Source organism: Carassius auratus, chromosome 23 (assembly GCF_003368295.1).
Source record: "Carassius auratus strain Wakin chromosome 23, ASM336829v1, whole genome shotgun sequence".
In the NCBI taxonomy this organism is placed as follows: domain Eukaryota; kingdom Metazoa; phylum Chordata; class Actinopteri; order Cypriniformes; family Cyprinidae; genus Carassius; species Carassius auratus.
Genome location: NC_039265.1, coordinates 17,657,768 through 17,671,009, shown reverse-complemented (window position 1 = coordinate 17,671,009; position 13,242 = coordinate 17,657,768). Strand labels below are relative to the sequence as shown.

Genomic DNA, 13,242 nt, shown 5'->3' with positions numbered 1-13,242 from the left:
TGTGCAATAATACTATATTTATTTTTGAATTTCTTCAAAGTTATACAAGAATTTTATTTTGACAGGTTGTCGAAAAGACATTGCCTTTCCGTCAGTATATGATATGAATGAATGATGATAGTTTTATCAAATGAAATGGTGAAATCCTCTCATAGCGCGCTGATGTGCACATGTGTAGCCTACATCATGTGTTAATAAAGTGAAGAGCTGAAAATACCACGCGTGCTTCAGTGTGTGTGTGTGTGTGTGTGTGTGTAGTAGAGCACACATTCCCAGAGACGTGTATAACAACACCTTCAAGGCCGCTGCTGGCCAAATGGGTGCCCATAAGCAGGATTGTATTGTTGTGCCCCACTTCCTCAAATATGATGATGAAAAAAAAAACACCTACTATAGGTGTGAAAAAAGAACTTTAATCAAATAAAAAACTAAATGAATAAATTGTATTATTTACAAATCACAATTGTAGCTCTTGACATTTACCTGTGGCTATAACTTTATTATGACCCTAGTTTATTTTATCATTTCAAGCATTCAGAAATCATGCAAAAGGAAACTAAGCAGTTTTATTATGATAAAACCATGGTTTATTTTTGTAAGGGTTGTGATATGCACGTTTTCTGTTGTAGAAATTAAAAAGCCTGTGTCATCTATAGCAAAAAGGTGGCCAAAAATAAAAGATTAATTGAACATTTGAATGAAATGTTTGGTCAGTAGCCTAAACAAGGATTTGATTGTCCTGTAAGAGTAACAGCAGCAATCACATGGCATTTGTAATAACATGTACATAAATTGTTTATTTTGTATTTGCCTACATTATGTATTGTAACAGTGTTATTATTAACCAATCATTATTGCCTCATTATTTTTTTATATAATGCATTTTAAGTCATTTTAAAGGCTATTGATGGCTTAGGTCTGTTTTTATAGCGACAACAACAACAAAAATAAATATTACAGTATATTAATACTTTGTAAATTATTATTTGAAGTAACAAAACCATGGTTAATTTGCAGTTACCATGGCTACAAGAACAATGATTTGTGGTGTTATTGTTAAAACCATGGGTAATTTTCATAAGGGAACCTGAAAAAAAAAAAAACACTTTCACAGGAATGTGCCTGAAAGTGATAAACGGGCCTCATTTCTACCCAAATGATTTATACTTTATTTTAATATATATAAAAAATGTATAGGGTGTGCATTGTAGCTGACACCTAGATGAAAACATTACAATTGTTTTATGACTGCAAGTCTTTCTTCTCAAATGCTATTGCGCTTCAAATTTGCGTTTGAGCCCATGTGAAAGAGTAGCATCATTTACATATGATTTACAGATTATTTTAATAAATATCAAACATTTAATTCAATTGTGCATTATAGCTGACACTTACATGAACAATTACAGTTGTTTTTATGACTATAAGTCATTCTCCTCAAATGCTACTGACGTTAAAAAAGTGTATAACAATATCGCATGTAACTTTAGAGACGGTCCCTAAATTTGATACTCGTCCAACATCAAGCCAACTTTATGTCTGTTTTTTTTTTTTTTTTTTTTACTTTTAGTTTTATTTTCTCTTTGCTGGATTGGATTCATCCATCAGTTATGAACATTCAGCCGCAAACATGAGGTGCGAGCGGTCGCAAGCGCGGATGGGAGAATGGAGGAAGTTTCTTTTTTTTGGAACAACTGGGATGGTGCCCCCTCTGGGAGTTGGTGCCCTAGGCAGACTGAGTCAGTTCGGGAGTTCGGAGCGGGATCGCGAATCATTTGAGTCAGTTCGGGAGTTCAAAGCGGGTTCGCGAATCATTTGAGTCAGTTTGGGGATGGCAAATCATTTGAATCAATTCGGGAGATCGTAGTGGGATCGCGAATCATTTAAGTCAGTTATGGGGATCGCGAATCATTTGAGTCAGTTCGGGAGTTCGGAGTGGGATCGCGAATCATTTGAGTCAGTTCGGGAGTTCAAAGCGGGTTCGCGAATCATTTGAGTCAGTTCGGGAGTTCAAAGCGGGTTCGCGAATCATTTGAGTCAGTTTGGGGATCGCGAATCATTTGAATCAATTCGGGAGATCGTAGCGGGATCGCGAATCATTTAAGTCAGTTATGGGGATCGCGAATCATTTGAGTCAGTTTGGGAGTTCGGAGCGGGTTCGCGAATCATTTGAGTCAGTTCGGGAGCTCAAAGCGGGTTTGCGAATCATTTGAATCAGTTCGGGAGTTCGGAGCGGGATCACGAATCACGAAAGATTCGCGCACGTAAATTTTCAAATTGGCCATAACCTTTAATCCGCCCCTGCTCTTGTGAGTTTGTTCTTAAAATGAATCAAAGACATATAGGGTTGTCCAAACCAAATGCCCTTTAAGGCATAGTGTATTTTGTAGTCTTTGTCCGAACTCTGAAACAATTACTTTTTAGACACTATAGAGACTGTGTCTGTTCCACGAACTAGAAAATACAAAAAACGTCCAAACCAAGTTAAGGTTAACAATTTAATTGAGGTTCAACAAATAAAAAACAAATGCAATATGGATAAACAAATGATAAAGATTGGCTTATTGAATATCAGATCCATTTCTACGAAAACACTTTTTGTAAATAATATGATAACTGATCATAATATAGATGTGCTCTGCTTGACAGAAACCTGGCTAAAACCTGATGATTACATTATTTTAAATGAGTCCACCCCCCAAGATTATTGTTATAAACACGAGCCGCGTCTAAAAGGCAAAGGGGGAGGTGTTGCTTCAATTTATAATAACGTTTTCAGGATTTCTCAGAGGGCAGGCTTCAAGTATAACTCGTTTGAAGTAATGGTGCTTCATATAACATTATCCAGAGAAACCAATGTTAATGATAAATCCCCTGTTATGTTTGTACTGGCTACTGTATACAGGCCACCAGGGCACCATACAGACTTTATTAAAGAGTTTGGTGATTTTACATCTGAGTTAGTTCTGGCTGCAGATAAAGTCTTAATAGTTGGTGATTTTAATATCCATGTCGATAATGAAAAAGATGTATTGGGATCAGCATTTATAGACATTCTGAACTCTATTGGTGTTAGACAACACGTTTCAGGACCTACTCATTGTCGAAATCATACTCTAGATTTAATACTGTCACATGGAATTGATGTTGATAGTGTTGAAATTATTCAGCCAAGTGATGATATCTCAGATCATTATTTAGTTCTGTGTAAACTTCATATAGCCAAAATTGTAAATTCTACTTCTTGTTACAAGTATCGAAGAACCATCACTTCTACCACAAAAGACTGCTTTTTAAGTTATCTTCCTGATGTATCCGAATTCCTTAGCATATCCAAAACCTCAGAACAACTTGATGATGTAACAGAAACTATGGACTCTCTCTTTTCTAGCACTTTAAATACAGTTGCTCCTTTACGCTTAAGAAAGGTTAAGGAAAACAGTTTGACACCATGGTATAATGAGCATACTCGCACCCTAAAGAGAGCAGCCCGAAAAATGGAGCGCAGCTGGAGGAAAACAAAACTAGAGGTATTTCGTATTGCTTGGCGGGAAAGTAGCATATCCTACCGAAAAGCATTAAAAACTGCTAGATCTGATTACTTTTCTTCTCTTTTAGAAGAAAACAAACATAACCCCAGGTATTTATTCAATACAGTGGCTAAATTAACGAAAAATAAAGCCTCAACAAGTGTTGACATTTTGCCAACACCACAGCAGTAATGACTTTATGAACTACTTTACTTCTAAAATCGATACTATTAGAGATAAAATTGCAACCATTCAGCCGTCAGCTACAGTTTCGCATCAGACAGTGCACTATAGACCCCCTGAGGAACAGTTCCACTCATTCTCTACTATAGGAGAGGAAGAATTGTATAAACTTGTTAAATCATCTAAACTTACAACATGTATGTTAGACCCTATACCATCTAAGCTCTTAAAAGAGGTGCTTCCAGAAGTCATAGGTCCTCTTCTGACTATTATTAATTCCTCATTGTTATTAGGACATGTCCCCAAAAACCTTCAAACTGGCTGTTATTAAGCCTCTCATAAAAAAGCCACAACTTGACCCCAGAGAACTAGTTAATTATAGACCAATCTCGAATCTCCCTTTTCTGTCCAAGATACTAGAAAAGGTGGTATCCTCACAATTATATTCCTTCTTAGAGAAAAATGGTATATGTGAGGATTTCCAGTCAGGATTTAGACCGTATCATAGTACTGAAACTGCTCTCCTTAGAGTTACAAATGATCTGCTCTTATCATCTGATCGTGGGTGTATCTCTCTATTAGTTTTATTGGATCTTAGTGCTGCGTTTGACACAATTGACCACAACATTCTTTTGCACAGACTTGAACACTTTGTTGGCATCAGTGGAAGTGCATTAGCATGGTTTAAATCGTACTTATATGACCGCCATCAGTTCGCAGCAGTGAATGAAGATGTATCATATCGATCACAAGTGCAGTATGGAGTACCTCAAGGCTCAGTTCTAGGGCCACTACTCTTCACGCTTTATATGTTACCCTTGGGAGATATCATCAGGAAACATGGTGTTAGCTTTCACTGTTATGCTGATGATACGCAGCTCTATATTTCCTCGCAGCCCGGTGAAACACACCAATTTGAAAAACTAATGGAATGCATAGTCGATATAAAAAATTGGATGACGAGTAATTTCTTACTGCTAAATTCAGAAAAAACAGAGGTGTTAATCATAGGGCCTAAAAACTCTACTTGTAATAACCTAGAACACTGTCTAAGACAGTGGTCTCAAACTCAATTCCTGGAGGGCCACAGCTCTGCAGAGTTTAGCTCCAACCAGCTCCAAATCACACCTGCTTGGAAGTTTCTAGTAATCCTGAAGACCTTGATTAGCCTGATCAGGTGTGTTTGATTGGGGTTGGAGCAAAACTGTGCAGAGCTGTGGCCCTCCAGGAATTGAGTTTGAGACCAATGGTCTAAGACTTGATGGTTGCTCTGTCAATTCTTCGTCATCAGTTAGGAACCTAGGTGTGCTACTTGATCGCAATCTTTCCTTAGAAAGCCACGTTTCTAGCATTTGTAAAACTGCATTTTTCCATCTCAAAAATATATCTAAATTACGGCCTATGCTCTCAATGTCAAATGCAGAAATGTTAATCCATGCATTTATGACTTCAAGGTTAGACTACTGTAATGCTTTATTGGGTGGTTGTTCTGCACGCTTGGTAAACAAACTACAGCTAGTCCAAAATGCAGCAGCAAGAGTTCTTACTAGAACCAGGAAGTATGACCATATTAGCCCGGTCCTGTCCACACTGCACTGGCTCCCTATCAAACATCGTATAGATTTTAAAATATTGCTTATTACTTATAAAGCCCTGAATGGTTTAGCACCTCAGTATTTGAATGAGCTCCTTTTACATTATACTCCTCTACGTCCGCTACGTTCTCAAAACTCAGGCAATTTGATAATACCTAGAATATCAAAATCAACTGCGGGCGGCAGATCCTTTTCCTATTTGGCGCCTAAACTCTGGAATAACCTACCTAACATTGTTCGGGAGGCAGACACACTCTTGCAGTTTAAATCTAGATTAAAGACCCATCTCTTTAACCTGGCATACACATAACATACTAATATGCTTTTAATATCCAAATCCGTTAAAGGATTTTTAGGCTGCATTAATTAGGTAAACTGGAACCGGAACACTTCACATAACACCGTACTTTCTACATCAATAGAAGAATGGCATCTACGCTAATATTTGTCTGTTTCTCTCTTGTTCCGAGGTCACCGTGGCCACCAGATCCAGTCTGTGTCCAGATCAGAGGGTCACTGCAGTCACCCGGATCCAGTACGTATCCAGACCAGATGGTGGATCAGCACCTAGAAAGGACCTCTACTGCCCTGAAAGACAGCGGAGACCAGGACAACTAGAGCCCCAGATACAGATCCCCTGTAAAGACCTTGTCTCAGAGGAGCACCAGGAAAAGACCACAGGAAACAGATGATTCTTCTGCACAATCTGACTTTGCTGCAGCCTGGAATTGAACTACTGGTTTCGTCTGGTCAGAGGAGAACTGGCCCCCCAACAGAGCCTGGTTTCTCCCAAGGTTTTTTTCTCCATTCTATCACCGATGGAGTTTCGGTTCCTTGCCGCTGTCGCCTCTGGCTTGCTTAGTTGGGGTCACTTCATCTACAGCGATATCGTTGACTTGATTGCAAATTAAAACAGACTCTATTTCAACTGAACAGAGATGACATCAATGAATTCAATGATGAACTGCCTTTAACTATCATTTTGCATTATTGAGACACTGTTTTCCAAATGAATGTTGTTCAGTGCTTTGGCGCAATGTATTTTGTTTAAAGCACTATATAAATAAAGGTGATTGATTGATTGATTGACTTTTATGAGCCAGTTCTTTACAGTGAATCATAAACACAGTCTGATTCCTGAACAAAGTGACTCGTTAACACACGGTCGAGCAGTGTATTCTGATTCCCGAATTAATGACTCTGTCGGTTCATTAGACCAAAATCACCAGTGTTGGGGAAATATACTTTTAAAAGTAATGCATTACAATATTGTGTTACTCTCTAAAAAAGTTACATTACTTTTGTGTTACTTTTTAAATATGAGCAGGGCTTGATTGTTTTTAATATAAGAAGTTCTGTTTATAGAAAATGTAAAAGGCCTTCCACACCATAAAGTGTGATGAATAAACCTCAGGTGGAAGGAAAAGTAAATTCAGGTCTGTATGTATGAAGAAGAAGATTCAACACTCTTTGGCAATAAAAACAATGAAACACATTTGTTGGTTTATCTAAAGTCATTTTTGCTTATTATTATGGTTGAACTGGATCATCAAAGGTCAGCAACAAAGATATTAGTTAATAAAATGGGATTAGATACATTTGTGTTATTTATCATGTTTAATTATTGCAGATTTGCATCATATGCAGAGTTTGCAATTCACTGTTTTAATTAATTTTGATAAATACCAAATGGTTTTTTTTTTGTGAGTGGGATGAATTAATGTACATACAGCGTACTAGAGTTACTTTTTTTTGAAAATTTGTATTTTATTTTATTTTTCTTTTCAATTAAAAAGTAATGCGTTAGTTTACTAGTTACTTGAAAAAAGTAATCTGATTACATAACTCGCATTACTTGTAATGCGTTACTCTGGTTACCCCCAAAACTTAAAATCACTGTAGTTACTGACTGCTACACAGTATAACTAGTGTTTTAAATAAATAAATTAATACATGTACTATTCTCATGTGTTATATGTTGATGAATGTATTATTCGGCGACATACTGCATACAATGCTGTACTGTACAAATGTTTATGTATTTATTTCAAACATTTATTAAAAAAATCCCATTGTAACTCGTCTAGTTTCGTCAGCCTAATGTCAGACATTTCTTTTGAAAGGCAGCCGAACGCTTTTCAGAACTTTTATTTTCCTTTTTACCTCGTCACTTCCTGGTGTTTCGGCAGCCATATTGGTATGGGGAACAGATGACAATTTCACCTCAGCCGTAGAGCTACGTTTTTGTTATTTTTGAAAGTTTATCAAGCGCGTATTCACTCTGAAATAGACGGGATATTGATATATCATCCCAGTTTGACCGTGGTCGATCCCGTGGAGGGCGTTGAAAGAGGTGAGACTGAACCGTTGAAAATCCCCTTTCGGTGTGTCAGGCTGTGTTTTAAAACCTAGTAAACTCTCTATCTAGACAGCATCTGTTGTCATTATGATATATAACTGAACGTTTAGAACGCGTCTCGATGGGCAGCTCACTCTGTTTTGAAACTCACTCCTTGTCTCTGTTTAAGCGCTGTGTTTACTCATGTCGTCGTCGTTGTTTACTTTAGTCCTCTTTACATCCGTTTGTCACTGGGATTGTCATATTTTGGCTACAGTTGCTGACTCTTGAGGTGTTAAGTACCGCACAGTAAACATATACCATGTTGTTTTAAATAGCAAAACAGTTCTTGACTGTCTGCCGTTGTGTAATCAAATCTAAGATTACTGTACTCTCAGTTCATGTTAACGCGTGTCAAGCTGCTTATTGACAATCGTAACAGCATGCTAGTAATTAATAAATGAGTTGTGTTGATGTGTTTCAGGCTTTAGTATATACTTGTAAGTCTTCTGTTTTGCTTATTAGTCACATTTATGAATGTGTTGAGGTTGTGTTATGTAACTCAGAGTTCCGTGTCATTTCACAGATGAGCAACAACTTAAACAAGAGGGCCCCAACCACAGCAACACAGCGGTTAAAACAGGATTACCTTCGCATCAAGAAAGATCCAGTGCCGTATATCTGTGCTGAACCTCTGCCCTCCAACATTCTGGAATGGTACATTAAAAAATAAAATAAAAAATAAACATTTCTTATATTATTTTGTTATCTATCTATCTATCTATATATATATATATATACACACGCTACCAAACATGCCTCAATAATGTACACTTTGTAATGTTTTTGAAAGAACTCTCTTATGCTCGCCATGGCTCTATTTACTTAATAGAAAAATACAGTAAAAATAGTACTTTTGTGAAATAGTCTTGCAATTTAAAACCAATTTAAAATTTTAAAATCTGATTAATTTTCATATAAATAGGACTAAATATTTTATTATTATTACTTATTATTAAAGATTTCTATTTTAAATAAATGCTGTTTTTTTTTTTTACTTGTTTTCCACAAAAATTATAAGCTGCAAAAATCTGATATTAATGATAACTGCTGATAATTAATATTTGAGCACTAATAATTAGTTGGTAATAATTAAGTAACAAATCAGAATATAAGAATACTTTTATCATCAAATAAATGCAGCATTGGTGAGCATGAGATACTTATTTATTAAACATTAACCAAAAAACGTAATTATTCCAAGCATTTGACCAATAATGTATAAGTGTAGTGTTGTATTTTATGTGACTTATTGTTTGTTAAAGTTTGGAGCATCATCAAGAGCTTTATCCTTTTAAGGAGACTTTTATAATCGATTTCATGATTTATATTCTATTTAGCAGATGATTGTTTATACTGTATTTAGCAGAATGTTCTTCCGTTCAATGAAAGATTATAATAGAGATATAATAATATAATAATAAAGAAGGATGCTGTCAAGCTCCCAAAACGTTACAAAAGCACCATGAAAGTGGTCTATAATGACAGACGATACATTCCTAATCTTCTGAAGCAGAATGATGCCTTTGTGTGAGGATTTGGGCTAATATTAATATATATGAAGTGAACTATTTGTATGCACTACTTTGATGGTGCTTTTTGGAGCTTGACTGCCCATTGACACTCACTATATGCTTTTCTTGTATGTAAAAAGAAAAAAAAAAAAAAACATTTGACAGGACTTTTATCACATAGAATGATCTACATGAAAGACATTACACGATTAGATGCTATCACATCCCTGGCCTTCTTTCTCTTTCAGGCATTATCTAGTACGTGGCCCTGAGAAAACTCCATATGAAGGTTATTTCCTCCTTTCATTTCACATTTGCACTTCCTTTTATACACTGTGCAGTTTTTGCTTCCTTTTGACTTGTCTTTTGTATTTCATAGGTGGCTACTATCATGGCAAGCTCATTTTCCCACGGGAGTTCCCGTTCAAACCCCCAAGCATATACATGATCACACCCAACGGCAGATTTAAATGTAATACAAGGTACACAAGCTCAGACTTTCACTTTCTTTTTAAGCCCTTTATTTAAGGTATGTAAGCTTATTTGAAAAATAGTTACAGCTCCAGTTTCTGGTTAGGCATGACATCAGTGCCTTACTGCTTTTATGAAGTGTTTACTGTGTGATAAGAATCTTTCATTAGAACATCCATCTGCTGCTAAATGTAAACTAAGTTTGCCATCTCTTATTTAACATCCGAGTTGTTACTGTCATTTTTTTTTGCTCCGTTGGAACACTGAGTTGATGATCAGCATCTACATCGGCTTCTTTAAAAGTCTCAGACATTCAGCTCAGAAGAACAGCACTGTTCACAATTCCTGCATAATGAGTTGCGTTCTCTTTCTCTTTCAGGTTGTGTCTTTCAATCACAGATTTTCACCCTGACACGTGGAACCCGGCGTGGTCCGTATCCACCATCTTAACCGGCCTCCTGAGCTTCATGGTTGAAAAAGGGCCGACTCTCGGCAGTATCGAAACGTCTGACTTCACAGTGAGTCTGACGCTGATTTAAAATCACAGGCAAACGCTTTAAGCATTTCACTGATCAAGAGACTTAAGAGACATACACACCAGTGCCATTTTAAAAAATGTATTGAAGGAATAAATTAGCACTTAATTTTTTTTTTTTTTTTATTATTTATTTTTTTAAATGGAGTCTAATTGTTTTTCTTATCATATTAAACCCTCAGAGCTTTTTATTTGAAGTACTTTATGAATGATCTGATTTACTAAATCAAATCAAAATAAAATACTAATAACGGTCAATAAATTATGCACAAGATATGAAGCTATTTTAGGATACAGCTGGGTCTATTCTTCACGGATTTTCAGAGCTCTTTTGTTATTGTAAAGCCATACTAATGCCTATATTAGAATATAATGAAGTATATTACTATTTAAACTCACTACTAGGCCATTTGATTATTTTTTTGTGTGGATTAGAACTTGATTTTATGGTTCAGAAATGAATAGCATATTTAAAAGTGACCATTGCATACCAGATTACATTTTTCAAAAAGGTTATGAAGCATTTTTATTATTATTATTATTATTATTTTAATATGAACTATTTCTAAAGGTTTAGTTCACCCAAAAATGAATATTCTGTCATTAATAATGTTGTTCCAAACCCGTAAGACCTTTGTTCATCTTCAGAAATTAAGATATTCTAGTTGAAGTCTGAGAACTCTCTGACCCTTTGTAGACAGCCATGCAACAGCAATGTTTTTCCAGGTCCAGAAATGTAGCAAGGACATCGAGTTTTCTTTGCGCACAAAAAGTATTCTCGTAGCTTCTGATGAACCACTGATGTCACGTGGACTATTCTACTGATGTCCTTGCTACAGTTCTGTACCTGGGAACATTGCAGTTGCATTGCTGTCTATGGGAGGGTCAGAGATCTTAATTTGTGTTTTTGAAGGAATGGAATGATTTTTGGGTGAACTAACCCTTAAGTTCTTGTAATTTGCCCTTATGCGTAAACATGCACAAAGTACATATATGGAATAAATTTTAATGGCATGTTTGCTTTTAATGTGTTCCCTGCAGAAAAGACAGTTGGCCTCCCAGAGTCTTGCATTCAACATCAAGGACAAAGTCTTCTGTGAACTGTTTCCAGATGTTGTTGAAGTAAGTACCGTGCCAGAGTTCCTCACAGATGTATGCATGAGCAGTAAACACATGCTTTTAACAAATATCAAATATGTTAATACAGGAAATCAAGCAGAAGCAGCGTATGCAGGAGGAGCTCAGGTCCCGCTCACAGGCGCTGCCCCTCCCTGACGTGGTGCCGGACGGCGAAGCCCATCATGCGCAAAACGGGCACATGCCCATCAACGGGCACCTGCCCCCCGGCGCGGCCCACCCACCCGACCTCCAGCAGGTCAACCGAAACCATGGACTCCTGGGTGGAGCGCTCGCTAATTTGTTTGTCATCGTAGGTTTCGCTGCTTTCGCCTACACAGTCAAGTACGTTCTGCGGAGCATCGCGCAGGAATGAATCGCCCAATGAGAAACACAGACGGGAGGGACGAAAGAAAGGCTGGTGCTGTTCTCACGACCAAAATAGGTGGCGAGAAATCAAAAGGGTTTTCTCACAACCAAATAAAATGAAGCAGTGTCCCGTTAAATGAAATTGAGAGCTTGGTGATTTCCTCCGTAGTGGTGACAACCAGATCCTGTGTAACACGGCCACTTAAAGGTCAAGGTCACGTGAAATGATGGCTTTATTAACATGTAAGGAAATGTTAAAACGAGCTCATTTTCTACCTTACCCAATTCCCAGAAGAAGCCAACGTCATGCGACCATGAAATTAATCGGAGTGGGCTTTTTTTTAGGGTCTGAATCAGCATTTGTTGTTTTTCACATTTCTCAATAAACTGGACGATTTTAGAATCCGTGCGTATAGTTTTTATGTGAAAGATTAAAAAAGTTAAAAAAAGGCCAATCATTCCTTAAAAACCGCAACAGCAGAATAAAATACATTTCTGAAGGGTGTCGCACCATTTACTGCTGTGACCCAAATCCTTGATTATTTTATTTGATGGAAATGGCTCGGCTGTAAACACGCTTTTCCAACAGAGAGTTTTCTTAAATGCATTTGTGCTTGCTTGCGCTACGCCAACCGTAACAACCAGTTAGGCCAGGAAAGAAGCGGTGTGAAATGAATTATTTGTCTCTTGTTTCTCTGTGATGCAGCGCTCAAGTGTACATTAATTTTCTTTCGAAAGGGGGTCACTGTCTGCTAGAAGAAAAGCATATGAACTTGTTTTTTTTTTTCAGGCCATGTAACACTATAAATTGTTTTTGTGCAATATGTAGGATTGTCAGCACTATCTGGCTTTCACGATACACAGCACTTCTTTTCTTTTCAAGGGTTGTGATTTATGCAATAATTCTTAATGAATTGAAATATCAAGTAAATTTTTCTTATAAACATAGACAGGCAAATATGCATTAAATTCTTACTTTTCCTGTTGTACTGTAAGATCTTTGGTTGTGCTCATTCATACTTTGAGTTGCACAAATAATTCACAACAAAGACTCACAAATCTAAGGCTAGATTACTGAGACCTACATGCACCGCGAAACATCTCTTTCTGGGTCAGAATGGTCACATCGCTGATCATTCGGAGGGAATTATTACTCTCTTTGTACCGGTATACTCTGGTCACCCCCAATTAAAGTGTTCTGATGTCCCAAATACTAGCAGTAATACTTTCTTCAGCACCTCCATGATCACTGTTGATCGATATCCTTTCCTTTAGAGGGGTGTGTAATCAGAGGTAGTCATGTTGTGTTTACATTTTGAATAAATAATATTCTGTTAAAGAAAGCGGTCCTTCGTGTGTGAATCAAATTCAGTTCTTGCCATTTGACAAAACACAGTGATGTAATATAAACAAATTCAGTTACAATACCCAGAGACAAAACACTTCTTAACCTCATGCCTCATGTTACTATATACGTTATAGACGTTATTCACAGCCACTGAGATGTAATTGCATTTGAACACTCCCAAGT

General features: G+C 36.9%; 1 protein-coding gene across 1 annotated transcript; it reads left to right on the top strand.

Moving 5' to 3' along the window:
* Nucleotides 1-7,468: 7,468 nt before the first annotated feature.
* LOC113041607 (ubiquitin-conjugating enzyme E2 J2-like) lies at nt 7,469-13,060 on the top strand. Its single transcript, XM_026200234.1, has 7 exons — nt 7,469-7,661; nt 8,233-8,363; nt 9,469-9,509; nt 9,600-9,702; nt 10,071-10,209; nt 11,268-11,348; nt 11,434-13,060. Exons 2-7 carry the CDS (start codon nt 8,233-8,235, stop codon nt 11,716-11,718), a joined length of 780 nt encoding a protein of 259 aa, XP_026056019.1. The 5' UTR covers nt 7,469-7,661; the 3' UTR covers nt 11,719-13,060.
* Nucleotides 13,061-13,242: the final 182 nt, after the last annotated feature.

Excerpts from the sequence above, each read along its gene's own strand:
- LOC113041607 (XM_026200234.1), top strand. The coding sequence starts at position 8,233 with ATGAGCAACAACTTAAACAAGAGGGCCCCAACCACAGCAACACAGCGG. Across the intron at positions 9,703-10,070 it reads AGATTTAAATGTAATACAAG|GTTGTGTCTTTCAATCACAG; the intron begins GTACACAAGCTC and ends TTTCTCTTTCAG. Across the intron at positions 11,349-11,433 it reads TGTTTCCAGATGTTGTTGAA|GAAATCAAGCAGAAGCAGCG; the intron begins GTAAGTACCGTG and ends ATGTTAATACAG.